This window comes from Vipera ursinii (genome assembly GCF_947247035.1).
Source record: "Vipera ursinii genome assembly, chromosome: 9".
NCBI classification, from domain to species: Eukaryota; Metazoa; Chordata; class Lepidosauria; order Squamata; family Viperidae; genus Vipera; species Vipera ursinii.
The window spans coordinates 1,657,601-1,678,131 of NC_139523.1; the positions used below are offsets into that span (position 1 = coordinate 1,657,601).

Consider the following 20,531-nt stretch of genomic DNA (forward strand, 5'->3'; position numbering starts at 1 on the left):
AGCAAGAGACTCGGTGCCAGCAGCCCAACGTCTTCCTGGAGAGACTTCTTCAGAACTGGAGAGACTTGTTGCGAAAATGGGTAGCTTGATTTGTCAGGCAACTAAACAACTTCCAACACAAGTAAACAGACAACACTCTGTGCCCTCCTGGAAGACTTCCTACAGCACACTAAGTGGGACCACTTAGGCCCTATTGAAACTATCGTCGTCATCATCAGAGTTGGAAGGGAACTTGGAGGTCATCTAGGCCAACCCCCTGCTCAAGCAGGAGACCCTATACCATTTCAGACAAATGGCTGTCCAATCTCTTCTTAAAAACCTCCCATGATGGAGCACCCACAACTTCGGGAGGCAAGCTGTTCCACTGAGTGATTGTTCTGAGGAAATTCCTCCTTAACAACCTAGAACTAAGGAGAAATTTCCTGACAGTGAAAATAATGCTCCAACACTGAACAGAATCAGACTGGGAGCATGAGAAAAGCACTATCTATCCTGTTAGAAGTAAAAATCACACCATCCCACTTTTCTATAAGCTCTTTAATGCATCTGTTCAGGAAGCCAAAATACGTATGGGGGGGGTGTGTCTTCTGGAGGGACCTAAAGTCAACTGTAGCTCTAACGCTTGTGTGACCCATCCCCTATGCCTGCCACCCCAAAGTCAGCAGTAAGCAGAAATGTTATCTTTTCAAAGAAGGACACAGATCAAAATAAATGCTATGACATCCATGTGCTAGGATGGAAAGTCACTGTTCCATTCCATTCTGCTTTGGTCAGACTCTTCTGGGTCCAGTTCTGGCTTCACACATTCAGACAAACCAGAAAAGAAGGCAACAAGGATACCAGAGAAGTAAAAACCTTGTGAGGAGAGGTTGGAAGCATCTATTCCTCAGAAGAGAAAGAGGGAGTTGGAATATGATGGCACATTTCAAACATGTGAAAGATCACCACCTATCCATTCTCTTTCATTAAGGTGAAGGATATGGAATAACATGGATTCGAAGCTGCAGATTCCAAGCGGGAGTAGAAAAAAAATCTTGATATCAATTTGGCAGTCAACACAATGGAAGGGAGAGTCGAGGTGGGTATCCTTCTCTGAGGAACTCTCTCAGGGCAACCCTCTGCCTGGGATGCTTCCACTGGATTTCTGCTTAACCAGGGGTGAGGCTCAATGGCCTCAAATCCCCTTTCCAAATGAAAGACTCATTGAAATTAAAGCCCCTTAACAATAATTTTTTGGTTAGAAATTAAGGATGAGCAGAGACATAGCAACTCAGCCCAGGATCAACCATTAAAAAATATAAGGGCATGCTTAAGACACCAAGAGAAGGGGGGCACTCCAGATTTTTTTCCCCTATCGTGCCTTTAACTCAGTGTTTCCCCCACCTTGGCCATTTCTAGGTATGTGGGCTTCAGCTGCCAGAACTCCACTGCCAGTATGACCATTGATAAGTTACTACACTTGAACTTAGCCAAAAGGCTGAGATGCGATTGATAACAATTCTGGCAGTTGAAGTCCATATGCCTAGAAATGGCCAAGTTGGGAAACATTGCTTTTTCACTGCTACACTCAACTTTACTTTATTTTTTAAATAATTGTTCTTATCTGTCATCTTTGATTTTAATCAACATTATTTAAAAAACATTTTCTTTGGTGCTAAAGTTTGAAGGTCGCGTTTGAAGGGGTTATCAGAAACTGCATTTGTTTCAATCTCCTGGTGTGAGGGTTTTGATTCTCTTAGCCTTAATCTGGCCCTGGGAAAATTGTTTCTACTGTGGCATCTTGGAAACTCACCAACTTGACACCAGAAAGGACCTCCAGCAGGGAGATGAGGTTATGACCATCTCGCAGATCCTCATAGAGGTCATTGACATGCTTGCGCACCTGTGGGAGCAGAGCAGAGAGAGAAAGCTATGCAGGTGCTGAGGACTGCATGGAGAAAGAAAATGTGTAGAGCAAACTTTCTCTACCATGGCAGCTTTCCAGAGGGGTGGATTTCAATTCCCAGAATTCCCCAGCTAGCAAAGCTGGCTGGGGAATTCTGGGAGCTGAAGTCCACCCCTCTGAAAGCTGCCAAGGTTGAGAAACATGGGTGCTGAGCGATTCTCATTGGAGGAGGGAAATCTGCTGTGTAAGAACTGAATACAGCCATCTGATTACTTAGCGCAGAGGCCCCCAACCTTTTGGGCACCAGGGAAAAAGATTTTTCCACGGACAAGAGGTGGCGTGGTGGCTTCGCTTGTTTGTGCGGCCCGGTTGCTGACATGCTGCGGCCTGGTGCCGGTCCATGGCCCGGAGTTGGGGACCCCTGACTTAGCGTGTAGATCAATCTTCATTCACACAACACTATATCCAAAGCTGGGAGCATGCACATTTTAAAGAATTAACTCACAGTATTAAATCTTCTCCTGGACTTGCATGAAAAGCATCCAGCAGCAGAATGCCAACATTCTTCTGTGTCAGCTTTGAAAATGAATACGATGGGTGGGGGAAGGGGGAAAAAAGAGCAGATCTAGTGGAATCCAAGATGTACAGTGCTTACCTTCATCAGGTGCTTATTCACCCATTTTGTGAAGGTCTTTTTCTGGACACGGTCCCGTTCATCTGCAAAATGAGAAGAGAGGAAATGCAAACAAATTAGCTTTTCGGTCATCTGAGAAAATAAACCAAGCCTCAAGTTTCCCTATTGTAGTTTGCAAGCAAAGCCTCTTTGACAGGTAATTTAGCCCCCCCCCTCCCCGCTCCAGCCCCAGCCCTCTTCCCAGAGAGCTGCAGGTATGTAGACCTCTTTGAAACCAATAGAGGATTTGGGGCTGTTTTCTCAACAGAGATACTTTTATCTTTTTTAATATGCATTTATTTTTACTAGATGGCTCTGCCTTTTGTTTCACCATATCGGGAAAGACAGAATCAAAGAACAGCAAGGCAAGGCCATTTTTCAAAAAGTCACTTGCAAAGTCAGGAGCAAATGCAGCTGTTGAGTCCTGTAATATACCACAAAGTGCTTCCTCTGCTCTCAGGGTGCAGAGGAAAATTCCTACAAGCACATTTTTACCAATGGGATTATAAATGAGTGCAACTTTCAAAAGGGGAGATATTCCAAAGAGTTCCTGTCTCAAGGATACAAATTTTACATTTCTATAAATATAAAAATAGCTAACAAACAAGCAAACTGATCCATTAATGTTTCTTCAAATCAAGGAGGCAACCTGCATGTCTTAGGCAAGCCTCAGCTGGCAATTCCCCCAAAACTGAGGTATATTTCAAGGTGGGAGATACACAAAAGCTATCATGTAAACCCCAAGATCATTAAAAACAAACAAACAAAGGAGAGCCCACCACCACTAGGGAAAAAAGAGTTTCTTTTCCTTCTCTTCTCAGACTTGTAAGGAAAATCTGTTAGGAACTCCTCTTCCCATTTGTCCTGAAAGATTCCCATTTCCTCTCCCTATTCCTTCATTTAGTGAGCAGGAAACCTGCTACCTTATATTCCCCCTACTGTCTGTGTTTCTCCAGGGGAAACAATCACCCGCATTGGACATCTGGCAGCTTTTAGGTCATACTCACTGCAGCTGGCAGCTACTCAAGAAATTACTCCTTTGTCAGGTCTCATAGTTTAGCAAACAATCTTTCAAAACATTCTGCTGCTTTTCATTGCTTCCTCCTCGGGAACTCCCTTGGCAAGTGCCTGTCGGCCTCTCCGGCCTCTCTCCGTTTACTCACTCCGTGAGCACCAGAACCACACAGAAGTTAATTGATAACATCCCACATGAAAGGCTTCCAGCAGGTTTCCATGAATGTCCTCTGAGCAGGTAGTACCTTCCCGATATATTCCATGAAACATCACACCTTTAGACTCAGTTAGGCAAATATATATGTCCTTATCCTGCCTAACATCTGCTAATCACAGAGTCAGCATTAATGAAACAAGATATAACAGAAATCTGACCAAGAGTCCACATTCAAATCTCAGCTTGCTCATCTACACCAGAGAATGTTTGGAAAGTTCTGAACCAGTATGGCAGAAGCGAATAGTGATAGGGAGATAGTTTGGCATGGACTGTTTCTTATGCCAACATAAAAATTATATTGTTCCAGGACAACCTGCTTGCTGGAAGTGAACCATACAGAGCTTGCAATGAAGTACCAATAAATTCCTCATCATAAATGTCCACACACACTTTTTATTCCTCTTCTCTTCACTGTCAACATTTAAACTGCAAACTCTCTTCAGCTTCACGGTCACGGATGCCCTATTCCAGGAAAGGGCAGACCTCTACTCAGCTGCCGAGCAGAATCCTTGAGATTCAGCAGCGCACACCTGGCATACAACAGCTGGACAGTGCAGAGCTTCTGTGGAACCATCGGCAATCCCCACACACAGCCTCCGCTCACCCTTCCATCAAGTCCCATCATACACACGTCCTTTTCCAGTTCTTCATTCTTTTAAACACATCTCTTTTCATCCCCACCTCTGGTATACGTTGGGGGGATTGCTCAGCCTGGCTCCTGGCCGCCAGCCTCCCTCTCATCCTCCTGCAGGAGCAAGGATCCACTGTACATTGTGTAGCGTTCTGTGCTCAGGGACTTTCCTTCAGTGAAACCTTGGGAAAGCTTCTTTCCTCAGGCGTGTTTGCACTGATTTCTGAGCATCCACAGATTCAACAGAGCTTCCGCATCTTCCATCCAAAACTCCACTTGCAGTTGATGTCCAGGAATATCCCCACTGACATCTTGTTAAAAAAATTCTTGTCAGAATTATTTCCCATGACAAAAACATTTCTACCATCTGAGAAGAAGTCTCAAATCACTCAAATCAAATGACAATAAAGCTTATCTTATCTTATCTTCCTCTACATCACCTTAATTACAATGCCTCACTGCCATTCCACTGTTTTCAAGGTGGGGCATTTTGAGCTCTTTTGTCTAATTTTAAAACACAGCCCATCCCAATGGCACTAATTAATGTTCAATGTTCCAGGGGCAAATGGGACTGAAACACAGAAGAAAGTTTGGTAGCCCACCCGTCAAGGGTTAAATAGCCGAGTGTTCTCAGCAGAGCCAGAGATGCCATGGTCAAAAGATCACATTTTGCCAGAGGGCAAGCTAGGTGTGGGAGCCATAAGCCACTGTTATTAGGTAATTCTTGAAACGTTTACCTTTTCTGACAACAATCTCCTCCCCCAAATCCTGCTCCATGAAGCTTTTGTCTTTATACGGTCAACAAAAAAACGAGGTCTATCCCTACAGCAACTTCTCTTTAAACAAACGCTCTTCAGGTGCACTGGATATTACTGCCCTCCAGCTGAGGATAATGTCTGTGGCCAGCTAACACATCTGGGGGTGTGAGACATAAACAGGCTAAAAATTATTTTGCTTTAGTATTCATGTATCTATTCCATTCTTAGCTACATATTTGAAGAAATATTTGACGCTGGAGGATCTGGAGGAGCAGAGGCTCCCCATTTCTGCCCCAGGACTCCTCTCAAATCAAGATGCCTTTAAAAACACTATCCACCACATCATTTCTACTAAGGGTGCAGAAAGCAGGGACAATCAATAGAAGACACTGTAGTCAGCTGCCTCACCAACCCAGGTGGTGTAAATAAAGCAGACAGAAGCAGCAAACCCTTGGTGACTCAGGCAGAATGGCCACTTTAAGGAGGAAGTAGCAGCCGCCGAAACTCCGCTATTCGGGGGTTAGGTAGAGCCATCCATCCCAACAGAGCTCTGCTCTTCCACTGATTGCCGTGGAAGATCACCTGGGCCAGCCCCATAAACTGAACTGGAGCTCTGAGACTTCCCTCCTGTCAATCTGGCTGAGATGGAAAAGCTTTGTGGTGGCAGCCAAACTCCCAATCAGCTCTGCCTACCTTCTCTATCTAATTTCTTCTACAGGGACCCAAGATAAACTGCTCAAGGCAGCCAACTCACCTTGTAACAGTAAAACCCAACTAGATTGTCCTCCCAAGGGTGTAACCTCCTGATTGTAAATTTAAAAGGCTCTTTTTAAAGGACTCAGAGACCTTCCATGAGCACCCAGCCCAGCTTCCCAACAACATTCAAAGATGCAAAGTCATCTAGGGCCAAACAATGGTTTGGGCCATCCAGAACTCGAAAGATAAAATGAGGTCAACACCAACATTACACCCAAACAAAATGAACTGAACTCAACAGCCCAGAGCCTTGAATAAACATGGTTTGGTTTGGATTCACACTTGCTCCACTTCCTCCCCCTTCCCTCCCCCCCCCCCCCCCCCGCCAAGAAAGGCACAAGGCAGACAGAGGTGTACTAACCAATGCAACACATCTGGCACACCAGATGGGCATTCAGCTCCCTTTCCGTTCTGTGAATGCGCCACATGGTCCTTTGGGGTTCCAGCGCAAGCTGCATTAGGCCTTCTGGGTGTAAGTGAACTCTTCCATCTTCCTGCTTCCCTTCTACGACATCGACATCTTCAGCGTGACCTCCCAGCCCCTTGCCACCCGCTTCCTCCCCACAGCTCCTCCCCCCACTTCCTACTTCGCCCTCAGCCATGAAGCCAAGTGCATGTGCTGCTCCCTCCAGAAAGCAGCCTGCCTACTCTGGAGTGGCTCCTTCAGAGGTTTGGGGGAAAGTGCCCCTCCCTTAAAAAGCTCGGGGTTTTCTAGAGAAAGTGAGGCAGCAAAACCCCTCAGCTCTTTTGAGCTAGGCAGATTAAGGCACCCACAGCAGGATTAAATGCCAAATACGGTCAATTCAGACGTGTTCAGGAGATTGGCTAACATCCTGCTTCCCTCCGCAATTAGATTAAGTTCGTTCAGCCACTGAAGCCTTTGAAGGTGACACCCCTGCTCTTCCCAGAGGCATGAAAGAATAAAAATCTAAATAAAAACATCCAGTCTAGAAGCCTTGGCTGAACTTTCTGGCTGCGGGCTGGGGTGGGGAGAGATCCTGCTTTCCAGAGGGTGGGCGATGGGACGTCATCCAGAGCGTCCTGCCGCATTCGCAACTCCTCAGGTCCCAGAGCAGAAAGGCACTTTCCAGGTTCCAGTTCCGACTTCTAAAGAATCCACTTGCTCCAAGAGTCCCTCGACATGGGTGGCATCTTCGAGGATGGAGAAGGCAGATGGCTATTCTGGTCCGCTTCTCAGAACAGGCCGGTGCATGGTCTCTCCCTCAAGACTCGCCGATCAGCTTTGCAAGGCATCAAATGGGCCGACTCAACACGACCCCGAGGGGAAAACAAGAGCCCGTTCTTCCTTCTGCATCTCTGCTGGTCCGGCAGCACAAAGGCGTCCTGTTGAGAAGGCCCAGGAGCCGGAGCCTGGCTCTGGGATGAACTGGTTCTGCTGAGAGCAACACCGTTTTGAAAAATGACCGTTTGGAATGTCCAGAGCAGAGATAAGAGAGGCCGTTTGTCCTTCTCGTTTTCCTTCTCTTCTTCCTCCTCCTCTTCCTCTGCTATTTATAGCCGTTGGTTCTCTTGGCAATGCTGCTTAGCTCAGAAGTCCAGTGGGGTTCACAGAGGGCAGGAAGCTCTAGATTTTTCCCACACACACACCCCAAAACCAATCTTGGGGGGTGGAGCCATTTCTCCTCCCAAGGCATTGCCATCCCCGCTTTTCTTCTTGGATTCTTGGATTCCAGAGATAAGCCCTTCTCCCACCTCCCACCCCCACCCCCCACCCCCCACCCCCGCTTGGTGCCACCATGAGCTAATAATAAGCCCCTTGCTCCTTCTCACCAGCACGAAGGCCTTGCCAGCTTATCTCTGGCCGGTTAATCTTTCTCCAGAGAGCCCTTCTGATTAAGCAACCTGTTGCCCTCCTCTCCTTAACTCTTTGCGGCTGCCACCCTCCCCCTCGCCCCCCCAACAAGAGCCAGCTGGTGCACAGCAATCCAGACTGAGAGCGGCCCCACCGGAACAGCAGAGCCGCAGTGGCTGCAATACAGGCCAGAGACTGGTCGGCCACATCACCACCGGGGGCCAAGTTTTCTTTTGGCCTCAAGGAGACGGCATCCCACTCCAAGCTCGCTTTTTCTACAGCAGCAAGGGGAAAGAGCGAGGCGGTCTGAGATAAGACGGCTGCATTTCAGGCTCCCTCCCGGCAGGCCCCAAGAAGGAACCGGGCAAGCAGAGCAAGGCCTGAAGGAGGCCTCCTCCTTCCAGATCTCTTCAGATCAAGGGGCCTTTCAACTTAACTTTCTCCACTTTGGCAAGCAGAAGCCTTCTCGGCCTTCCCTACAGAGTCCAAGGCAAAGCAGGAACTCTGCCCCTGAGCCACAGGCAGGACTGAATTAATTAACCTGGGATTAGTTAATTCTGAAGAGCAGCATCACTCACAGTTCTGTAAACAGTGGAAGAGGAGAGCCTGGATCATCAATGGCAGCAAAACTCAGGAATCTAATGGTATCTTTTCTTACTATAACACATTTTATTACGAGGCACACACGTTGAAAGCCTATGCCTTTTAATAACATCTGTTATTTGGAAAAGGTGCTACCAATTCCTGATCTTTCATCACAGTTCTGTAATTGCTCATGTTCCCATTGAAACTGCTGACAGAACTGTAAATTAAAAATGGTCATTTTTTAAGCATGCAGCAGCCTGATCAAACCATCAGTCAAACTGATTCTGACAAGTCTTGAAATCAGAGTTTCTTGGAAGCCAAACAAACCTTAGCCTGAACTATCCTCAGGCTTGGCAAACGACTATTGGCGCAGTAATAAGAGGATGCAGATAAATAAGAAAACTTGGGTGGGGAAAGGCAGAAGGAACTTATTTTCTCACTGGGAACTCTTAATTTATTATCCCACTGGAGGTTGCAGCAGAGCTCTTCCTTCCCTTTCCACACCTTTTTTGCAGACTGAACCAAAAACAACAATTTTGGCATTCTTTTTTTAAATAATATTTTGTTAATTTTCTCATTTTACAATTGGGTATTTAAGAAGGAACGTGATGAACTGGGTTGATCAATAGTTCAGTAGCGTACATAAGTCTTTACTATAAATCTCATATTACAACATCAAATATTTCCTTGCTTTTTCCATTAATATTTGCTATCTCATGTTGGGCTAGTACAATTCTTATTATTATCAACTAAATAAAAACATGTTTGTTACAGTTATCAATAATTTTTAGCTTATACATATCTTAATTGCGTTCGCATTTAATCCTTCTATAGAATTCATGTCCTGTTATTGCTTTTTTTCAGGCTTTAATTTCCCATTAATATTCCAATTAACACTACTATTTATGATTTCCAAGTATTCTATATTTAGGTGACCAAAGTTTCCTTTATCTCAACTTCTCCCATTTTCCCTTTTCATAGCAAAGTCTAATAGTCTAATTACACATCTTACCTATTTAATTATAATGTTACTCTATTTTCTAAAAGTATTGCTCTGTTTTCTAAAAATTATCTATTTCCCACCATGAAAACGCATTTATTTAAACAAGCCGGCTTGGCCTGATGGGGGGTGGGGTGGGTTTTTTATTGTTCTTAATATTTGTATTTATTGTTTTTTATCTTGGGCATTATGTTTAATTCCTTTTAACTTTTGTATTTTTTGTATTTTATACATTTGCCCTGTTCACTGCCCTGAGTCCTTCGGGAGAAGGGCAGTATATAAATAAAATTATTATTATTATTATTATTATTATTATTATTATTATTATTATTATTATTATTATTATTATTATTATTATGTTAAACCATCTAATTAATAATACAGTATCCCCTCTAATAAGTCAAAACCTTTATAGGTGCTGTCTGGGTTAACCAATAGTTCAGTAATCTGCATACATTTTTAATTTAAATCTAATATTAGAACATCAAATACTTCCTCTCTCTTTCCAATAATATCTATTATCTCATACTGGGCAAACAGAATTCTTATTTTCAACTAAATAGAAACATCTTTGTTACATTTATCAATATTTTTTAGCCTATACGTATCTTAATTGGGTTTGCACTTAACATCCTTATATGAACAATGTCCTATTATTGCTTCTTCCACCCCCCCCCCCAAACTTTAATTTCCCATCAATCTTCAAGAAAATTCTTTTATTTTTGATTTCCAAGTACTTTATGTTTAGGTGACCAAAAGTTTCCCTTATCTCAATTTCTCCCTTTTTCCCTTTTCATACCAAAGTCTAATAGTCTAATTACACATCTTACCTATTTAATTATGTTATTCTTTTCTAAAAGTGATCTATTTTCCACCATATTCAACCATCTAATTAATAATATAATATCTCCTCTAATAGGTCAAAGTCATTATTTTCTTCAGCCTTACTCTGGCTTTCTTCCTTTGCCAACTAACCTTCCATGTCAGTGCCTTTGAATCATCAAATAGTTCTCTCTGTTTTTATATATATTATTTGAAATAAGAAAGACCATTTGGTTGAATTTTTTGGAAGGATGAGCCCATTGGTATTTATTAAATCGCCTCCCTATTACTCCAATTTCCCACAATTGTCCTGATAGGTTTACCTTCCATTCAATCTGTTCTTCTTCCTTTTCCTCAAATATATTCTGATTTCTTAATTTGTAAAAAGTCTTTTCCATTTTCAATGTCACTCCCTTCTCTGATTTTTCAGTTGGCTGGGTCTGTTGGTCAGTTGGGTCCTCTGTCTTAGTGTTTCATTGTTCCAATTTTCCTCTTGTTTTCTGTGTTGTTAGTTCTTTGCTTGTAGTCAAGATCTGAGTTTGTATATTTAAACTAGTACATTGTTCCTTTGTGTTGCCTCTTATTTTGTCACAAGCTGAAAAGATGGTTTCGTGTATTGATTTCAACATGGAAAGGATTTTTTTCCTGATCATCCATATTCTCTTGATAGTATGTTAAGTTGAAGACTTTAGAATCAAATGTTAAAAATATTTTGTAGCTGGGTATGGGACTTCTATTTCACGTTTATAGGTGGTCTTTATAGTAGAAATTGTTTATCAAGTAAGAGTTTATAATTCAAGGTGTTCCATCATCTTGTGTAATAACATATGCAATTCCCCAAGTATAGCTCTGAAAATCAGTAAAAGTTTACATTCATAGTTCAAGCAGGCCATATAAGCCACCCAGAAATCCCTTCTTTTCAGCTGGGTTTTTCAAAGGTGGTAATTGTCAAGGTCAAACAAATTTTATCTGAAGTCTGGGCTTCAAACCAAGCCTGTTTAAGGCAATAACAAATTGTAATACAATAATTCACCACAAGATGTCACCAATGCCGTTTTAAGCTTTTTAAGTCCAAAACTTATATGGTGGTTTTTCAAGTCTTTCTTTTAAAAAAAAAGTCTCCAATAAGAAAAAGGAACACTTTTAGTCCCCAAGTTTCAAAAGAATATACATCCAATTAAATTAAAATTAATCTTATAGTTGCTCTGTTTCCCCTGGGTAGTTAGTCACCACTTTTCTTAGAGGGTGGGGTAAAAATTCCCTTCTCTCTCTCCTCGTAGGGGGAAAAATGCTTTGGGCAGCTTTTCCAGGGGAAAAAAATAGAATTTTAAAGAGAGGATCAGGTCTCACCCAATTTCATCCATGTTGCTTGAAAGTTGCTTTTGACTTCGGCTGTCAGCAGCTTAGTGACCGGCCATATTAATAGGGTGGGTCATTCCCCTACTGGTTTGGAGGGCTTCCCCGGATCAAACGGAAAGGCCGCCGTCCTCCCATGATCAAACGGGGGTCCCCTCCTTGCTTGTTGACTCTACAGGGCAACTTTCAACCCTTCCAGGGTCCCCTAACAGAGTGAATTCAGACGCAAAAGACAGAGCCCGTCTTCCTGTATCCGCGGCGCTGTGATGCCAAGCCAGAAGTCAATTTTGGCATTCTTAAATGCATAATTCCGGCATCCATCTTCCTACAATTTTGCAGGTTTCTCATTTAAGAATCTTCTATGAAGAGGGGATGCTACTTTTATGGCATAACCCTCCCCAAAAGGCCATAGGAGGAAGGCAAATTATCCCCTCAACTTGTGTTAAGGCTGTTTACATACAAACATGCAGATGAAGAAACACACACACAAAATTGCATCGATAGTTCTAAAATTTGTTGGGTCCTTTTTATTTGGCATGTTAATTTCTCAACAATAAAGAACACTCAGATAAACTGAAGGACAAAAACACAAGTATAAAAAATAAAGCAGAATGTCAGCATACAGCCCAAATCTGCAAAAATGAAGTCAGGAAAGCTAAGGCTCAGAATAAATTTGCAACAAGTGCCATAAATAACAAAAAAAAAGTTTCTTTCAACAAGAAAAAACTCAAGGAAACAATGGAAGAAGATAGCAAGGAAGTGATGGGCAGCCGGGAGAAAGCGTAATTGCCTAATTCTCTGCATCTGTCTTTACACAAATGGGGGGGGGGGGAGAGAACAGTTCAACCTACCAAAAGCAGTACCATAGAAGAGCACAAGTCAACATAGGCAAAACATTGGTAAGGGAACACCTATCCACTACAGACAAGTTCAAATCATCAAGACCAGATGGATTACAACCAAGTTCTGAAGAAGCTAGCAGATGTGATCTCGGAACTACGGAATGAATTGTTTCAAAGATCCTGGAGCACTGGGGAACTACCAGGGGACTGGAAAAGAGCTGATGTGAGAACTAAGGAAGGTTAGGAATTAACCAGTGGAACGGCTTGCCTGCAGAAGTGGATGCTCCATTACTGGAGGTTTTTAAGAGGAGATTAGACAGCCATTTGTCCAGAAGGATATAGGGTCTCCTACCTGAGCAGTGGGTGGACAAGAAGACCTCCAAGGTCCCTTCCAATCCTATTATTCTGCATAAAATTAGCAGTACAGTTGTCTAAGCGCTGATGGAAATCATTCTCTCATAACGAGATCACAATTCTTGAAACTTTCATTCAATCACACTTGGAGATGTCAAAAGCTGGTAAAAAGAAGATTGCTATTTTTAAATTGTGATTCAGGCTTAGAGAAGAATTGGCCCGCCTCCAGTTTGTCTGAGGAGAAGCTGGCTCTTTTCCAAATCAGGACTGGAGCGAAATCTTGTGGCTTGTGCACACCCTCCCTTAATCCCCAAGTGAATGCGTGTCTCCATGAAAATGAACTTCCGGGGCACTGCCAGGCTCCTCTCGGCCTCTAGGAACTGCTTCCCCCTCTCCTCCCTGCAGAGGAGAAGAGAGAAGAGGCACAAGCACTGCTCTTCCTTCCAAAGCTCATTTCTGCCTGTCTAGCCCAGCCCCGCTTGCACATCTGGACGAAGAAACTCCAGGAGAGCCTATGCTTTCTTCTGAGGTTATTCCATTTGCACGCTAAAGCAGCCTTCCCAGATGTTCTGCCTTCCAGATGGACTGAACATTCATGGACCTTTAGAAAAAACTATGTGGAAAGAAATAAAATGGCAATGGAGAAAGTAAAAACAAAAAACATTAAAAGATTATTTTCTCTATTCTGTAACAGAAGGGTCTGCAACCTTGACAACTTTAAGACTTGTGGACTTCAAGTCTTGCTGGCTGTGGAACTTTAAGACTTGTGGACTTCAAGTCTTGCTGGCTGTGGAATTCTGGTAGCTGAAGTCCACAAGTCTTAAAGTTGTCAAGGTTGCAGACCCCTGCTGTGACAGATAAGTTTTAAACTGAGAAAATAAAGGCAATGAAAAACGCTCAACTGTGGATAAACCAGCCCTCAACGTATGATGTAAAAAACAAAGAAATATTAGCTGGTTCAACAAAAAAAGTTCCAAAATCTATAAGGAGGGAACAAAGAAGGAAAGTGAGCTTAATTCTCATGGTCTGACCACACACAGAATGTCCTGAGCTGCAACGTCCCAGAGTGACCATCCAGACGCCTCTGGGAAAAAGAGAAGTTCAGCAGGAAAAGAGGGAGAAGTACACCACTCAGTGGATGTGGCAACTCTACTGAGACTAAGCTTCATATCCACTGACAGATGTCCCTCTTCCTCCTCCCTTTCTTCCCATCCTCATTTAAAGCTGTCTTACCTAGGCTTCTGTTTGCAATCAAGATAAGTATCTTCTCTGAATAAATATGCTACCATTCATGCCAACTGAAAGAGAAGTGACTACTCCAGATCCTCCCTTATTTCTCTATGAAATACCAATAATATTAGCATCGCTACTATTTCCTTGCTGGGTCTGAATAGAAATGCACACCAGGCTCCGATGACACGGTTGTGGAAGGAGCTGCCACGACAGCATCTGAGGTGAGAAAAACAACATTTCCCAGGGTTCCCCGGGGCATCCTCGACCACCGAGGGAGGTTCTGTTACATCACTGATCCAGCAAGCCAACTGGGCTGCCTTAAACAAGGTCAGGAGAAGGCCTGCACTCCCTGCCTTTTTCCTACATGCATGCACCCATTTTTCTACCCAAAGAACAGTACCTGGCTGGCTCCGGCTCCAGTACAAGATCCCAGCTATCCCAAAGATGTGACTCAGGACAAAAATGGTGGGGGACAGAAAAACACCATCCCAAAGGGACATATGCCTTCTTCCCATTCCCAACCTTTCGGCTGCTCTGCCGTTAACACGCTGAGTTTCAAATTCCTTTCTCTTGAGCCACGAGCACTTGGACACAGCATCACCCGGAAAGGGCGGGCAGCTACAGCCGCAGCAGCAACAGGGCAGAGTTTATCAATAGGGAGAGACTGAGCCAGCACCACTTCTGAGATGGCTAACCCGGCTCTTTTGTCAGCCATGGGGGGGAGGGGGGAGAGGGGGAGGGATGTCACGCTCCTAAAGCTTTTAGGATTCCTGCTCTCCGTGCACTCCTTTGAAACAGACAGAACTGTTCACACATCCTCCCTGAAAGAGTCGCAGAGGGGAGATTTGAAACACCAAGCAAAGTTGGCCTACGTAGGAGCCCCAGCCCCACGGAAGGAGAGAAATCGGGTTTCTAATCCACTGCATCTAATCTCTGTGTACACCTGGGGAAAGACCCTCACAGCCCCTGCAGTCTTAAAAGCAGGAACTGGGCAGTTTCACTACTCCCAACTGAATTGCCTCATTCAGCTCAAGAGAAAATGTGCAATCACAGTGGAGAAACCTGGCTCAGCCATCAGAAAATAAAAACTGGGACTTAAGTGACCAACAAGTACACCTTACTGAACAACCAGACAGCGAAGCCACAACCTTAAAAATGGAAATGACTTTCTATACAAATCTGAAGAAATTTGAGAAAGACGAGACTGAATTGAAGACAACTATACGAGAGCAAATATGAATGAATGAACCTTTATTGTCAAAGTACAACCATGTATACATTGAGATTGGCTGAGCCTCCCTTCATGCCCGCCCATATATGGGGATCTGGGTCACTAGGGTGACAATTTAATGATTACAAATGGACCAGTCCTCCCAGAAAATGGGCAATCAAATGGTCTCCCTTAATTCAAACAACATATACAAGAATGGAGGGAGATCTAGTTGATGATTTAAAAGCGTTGGTATGGAAGCCTGGTTGGCAAAGGAAGAAAGCTAGAATTAGGTTGAAAAACTGGGGGTTTTGATTTACTAGAGGGGATTAAGGAGACGTTGAGATAAGGGGAATTTTGATTATTACTTAAAATAGTTGGAAATTAGTGGAAATTTGTTTAATACTGAAGAATTAGATTTAAAAGGGAAATGAAAATTAATCATTAGGAATATGTTTGAACTATCGATTAACCCTGGCAATATATATATAATGGATTGGAGCCAACAAAGGGGATACTCTATTACTAAGTTGGTGATTTAAATATGGTGAGAAATAGAAATTTTTTTGGAAATAGAATAAGATTATATTCAAGTAATCTTGAAGTGTATTTTAGATATTATAGTTTCTTATGAAGTGAGATAGGGGAAATTTGATTACTCAAAAGCTGAAAACTATGGATATTAAAGGTTAAATTGGAGTATTGACCAGAAACTAAAAATTAACAATTAGAAATTAATAACAGGTCATGGGCTGTCTATGAAGATCTATTAAGATATGTGTAAGCTAAAAATGCATTGATAAATGTAATAATGAAGTTTTTATTGAATTTGATGCAATTAGAAATGTACTAGTTTAAATATGACATAGTAAATATTAAGGGAAAAAGAGAAGAAATATTTGATGATGTAACCCGAGATCAGTACTAAAAGTTTCTGTTACTGAGCTATTGATTAACCCAGTCACCATGTTGCTTTTTAAATACTCAAATGTAAAACTGAAAAACCAATAAAATATTATAAAAATAAAATAAAAAAACCTGGAAAAAGAATGCTGAATGTTATGTCACTAAGAACAATAGAAATGGCTCTAGATAAGCCTCATTGTTTTCATTGGAAGCAAATTCATGGAACAAATTTAAAAAGTAGGGGAGAATAAAGATGTTCCCTTTAGGCAAAGCCAAAAGATGAGTTGGGAATGAAGATTCCCAGATTTATCTCTGAATCAATATTTGGTGGGGAAGTTCACAGCCACCCCAAAGGGAACCCAAGGGGGGTCTCCAGCACTGGGCGGAGGGGGCTCCTGCAGGGATGAGAAGAGCTACACCAGAGACATACTTGTTCAAGAAGCACAACAAAAGGACGCAATGTGTGCCTTTGGCGCTTCCAGAGGCGCATGATGCCTTCCGCGACTCACTCACAGACCCTCGTCAAAGGCACAGTCCTAATCCATGAAATTAATCTCATTTCCCCGGAGGCATCTTAGCTTGTCCTGGATTCTTAAGTGCAGAAATGGGATCATCAACCAATGAATTATCATTCAAGGATGGGGAGGCTGCCCTTTTGCTCCGCTGCCATCGATGGCCATTCACATCATGGCTGATCCTTGCCAGGAAGCCAAGGGAAGACAATGGGCCCTTGTTCCTTGGCCGTCTTCATTTAGATACAACCTGACACTGGGTGAACTTTTATATTTTAAAGGATCTTTTCACTGATACATAAAGAGAAAGTGAAAATGCCACTGGAATAACAGCATCATTAATAGGAGAGCAACAAGAATCCTTCTCTCCCATACTTTGCTGGTGGAAAAGAACTACTTAGATACAATTTCTTCCTTATGAGTAAAATGAAATGCCCTTAGGAAAAGACTGCTGGAGTTTTTGCTTTTAATTCAAGCGATACCCCTGGCGTGTCTTCGTTCTTGGGAGCGGAAGGTGGGGGGGGGGAAGAAAGCCATAATCTCCACTGTCTGTAATCCTTAAATTTGGAGGTGTAGACTACCAAATGCCCCCCATTCCTTCATTCCAGGGCAATCCCAGTCAGAGCTCCTTATGCTGAGGTGGCTTCGGCAAGATCATCTCAGCTCCGGCACAGCCCTCATTCAGGCTCTGGCACAACCTCCTCCTGGACCTCCCAGCGGATGGGCCAGCAACTGCACACTCCCGTTTTGCCCTCTGCAAGCAACTGCACACTCCCTTATTGGAGAACCACTTTTGCCTGTGGCAATACAAATGTCAACAGACTGGTGATGTGGGAAGGGCAATCTCAGGGCAGAATCAATGGAAAATCTAACCCAGCCCCCTTCCATTAAAAGAAGCCCCAGAAGCAAAACTGGGGCTGTCCTTGCCTGAGAGTTTGTCTAGTGGAGTAGCTCGACCATCTGCAATTGCTGGGTGTCTCTTCACAATCCTGTGAGAGACCAGTGGCTATAGGTCAGAATCAAGATTTATGCAGACTCAGGATGGGGAGAGTAGAGTCCCCCTCTCTTCCCCCCTCAGAAAATAACATTCCCATATTCTCGTGCTCAGAGGTTTCACTCAGGGGTCCAGAGAAAGGTCCCGAACTGTGGATTTTGTTTAATCCTGTATATTATGATGGCTTTGCAAATTAGGCTTTACCCACTCAACAGTGTGTCTCGTCGGCCAGATTCACACTGATGGGGGGAATGATGCTCAGACAGACATTCGTCAAGTGCAGCTTTCCCAATGGGTCCTCTAGGACAACTCACTGCGGCCAATTTGCTGCAGAACAAGAGTTACACTAATATAGAAGAAATGGTGGAATAGAATAATTAAAGAAAGGATGCCAATGAAGGGATAAAATGAAATGTGAATGACAAAAATTAAAGATTTTTTTACTTTATTTTTTTAAATAATTAAGTTGTATTATTGAATTGTGCCGCAACTAATTGTCCCGCAGCAAGATGGCCATGATGAGTTGTCCCGTTCTGTTCCCAATTACTTGCAAAGATGCCTGAAGTTGTTTATGTTTCTATGTATCTCTACACTCTTCCCTAAACTGAGGTTATGTGAAGCAGAACCTGGGCAAACCTTTCCTACAATAATACTGGGAGGGTTTTCCCTACATCATCCGCAATTTCCTTTGCAGCCACAGTTCACCAGAACATGGAACTTATGCAGGGGAGGAGGATGAAAATAGCCTGTATCTTAAAGCAATCTTGGTGAAATTCTGGGGAACTCCAAAACTTGGGTTGCCAGGAAAAGGGTGTGTTTTTTTCCTACATATCTATTTTACCCTTGCAAAGAATTCCTTTTGCCAACCAAATTTCTGGCTTCCTCACCTCTGCTGCTTCTGATAAAGTGAAATAATCTTCTCAGTTCTGGGATGATTAACCACCAACAGGATGGATCCTCCTGCTATGAGACTGTTGACTGACTCCTGCTTGAGGGGATTCTATGGAGCAGTCCCGATGGGAGCCCCCTCAGGGCATGTTGCATGGAAGAAGTGAACTGTCTGATGAGGTCTGGGAGAAATCTTTTCTCCCTCTTGGTTTTATAACTGAATTTCTAGAAAGTCAAGCATTTCTGGGGGCAGAGGTGAGAGGAGACAGCAGCCACCAGTTAGTTATAGGTTCCCCCATAAGGAAAGGCTGAAGGGGCTCCCTGTGAATCAAGCAGTGACTCTGGAGGGGGGGGCTTCACTGAGTCCCAGCCCCAATGCACCCAGAGCTCCTTCCGGGGTGCAGTGGGCAGAGAGTTTCTGAGCCACGCGGGGCCACGCTGGCTAGCGGGCCGTGGGAACTAAATCCAAGCGCCAGGACAGGGAAGGCCAGCTTGCCACAATGTAGGCAGAGCTTGCTGGCTAAAGAAGGAAAGACCCTCTCCCAAGGGGCCTTTGCCCAGTTCAGGGGCCATCTGACTCCATCTGTTGCCTTGCCGGCCTCTTACAAACAGCCTGCGCAGCTTTATATCTGGGAGGGTAGCCCTGGCCTGCTAGTTTTTCTCAGCCTGGCTGGAGGATTCTGGGAGCTGAAGTCCACCCAACCTGAAGCTGCTGAGGTCGAGAAAGATGCTTGCTGAAGCTCCCCAAGGCAAGCTTCTGCCAGCCCTTGGTGCAAAATGAGCCTTGTCCTTTCCTTCTGAGCCGAGTGCTTAGCTTCTGGACTGAAATAACTGCTGCTGGAAACACACACACACACACACACAAACACACACACACACCCCAATGCCTCAGGATTGCTCCTGCACCCCCTGGGGCAACCTTCGCCCATGGGGCTCTCGGGGCATCCCTCCACGCGCTCTTCTCTTCTTGGGAGTGAGAAGCAGAGAGGCAGTTTTCAAAAACAGCACAGGAAGCAGGAGATTGTAAAGAGGCAAGCCAGGTTTTGTTCTCTACAACCTGGGCTTGCAAAAATGAATAGGTGATCACACACACACACACACAATCTTCTTGAAATGGATGGTCACTATAAGCTGCCTTTTGATCACATCCCCCCCCCCCCCGCAAATCCTCCATGCAGCTTCTTGCCAGCTGCTCCTCTCCCCTGGCTCAGGCCGCAGAGCGTGTGTGTTTCAGGCCAGTCAGTCTCTTTCCTGGGCATTTGGGGCATGAGCAAAGTGTCAGCTTCTCAACTTCCCTGTGTTGGCATCAGAGAAGCACAGACAAGCTGGGAAGAAGAAAGCTCCCCCCAGTCCAGGCCATTCCTTTCTCCTCGCCTCTTAGTCTGCACTCCTCCTTCCTCCCCAACTCAGCTGCAGCATGCAAACGATGCCAGCCCCAAAGTCACAATGTGGCTTTTGGCAAACTCAGACACAGCTGAAGCAATTTCAACTGGAACAGCATCTGTGCTGCCAACTCTCCGGGGACTCGTATAAACACTGCAGGGCAGCGTTATTCATTCTTGCTTAAACTGCAAAGTAGGAATAACAGTTATACAGGATCAGGGTGAGTGGGGTCTGCCAGCCTCAATTTCACTGGAAGCCCCAAAATGCAGGGGAGGGGGTGAACAGATCAGTTTGCCCTACTGTTCCCCCCAAACATTTAGGACTTGGGAGATATATCCCCTTCCCAGCCATGCAGCTCTTTGGAATGCTGTCTTGCCCTTCCATCCATCTACTCACCCTTGGCAACAATGCAGAGGAGACTTTCTCTGCCCTTTGCCAGCCCCCACGCACACGTCCTTTGGGCATCACTTTAAGCCCTCCTTCCTTAGGTTAGAATCAGTAACTCTAACACTTTTTTCATCAATGGATCCTACTCTGGTTATTCTTCCAAAGTTTTATGGAAGGATTTTTAGGATTTTTAGCAACTTGTAAAATGTTAATGTACTCTGGTAACCCAAATGTGTCTTATCCATATTACATTCATGTACAACAATGTACACATAGTAAATTTTACAATATTTAATATTGTATATAACAATG

At 43.9% G+C, this 20,531-nt stretch overlaps 1 protein-coding gene across 1 annotated transcript in view; it reads right to left on the reverse strand.

The window, feature by feature from the left end:
• Positions 1-20,531, reverse strand: part of MACF1 (microtubule actin crosslinking factor 1) — a 348,186-nt gene that overhangs the window by 217,343 nt on the left and 110,312 nt on the right. Inside the window, exons 3-4 of the mRNA XM_083369263.1 lie at positions 2,541-2,602; positions 1,793-1,882 (exon numbers count right to left, since the gene is read on the reverse strand). Coding sequence (XP_083225389.1) covers positions 1,793-1,882; positions 2,541-2,602 — 152 coding nt within the window. The remainder of the gene's footprint in view (positions 1-1,792; positions 1,883-2,540; positions 2,603-20,531) is intronic.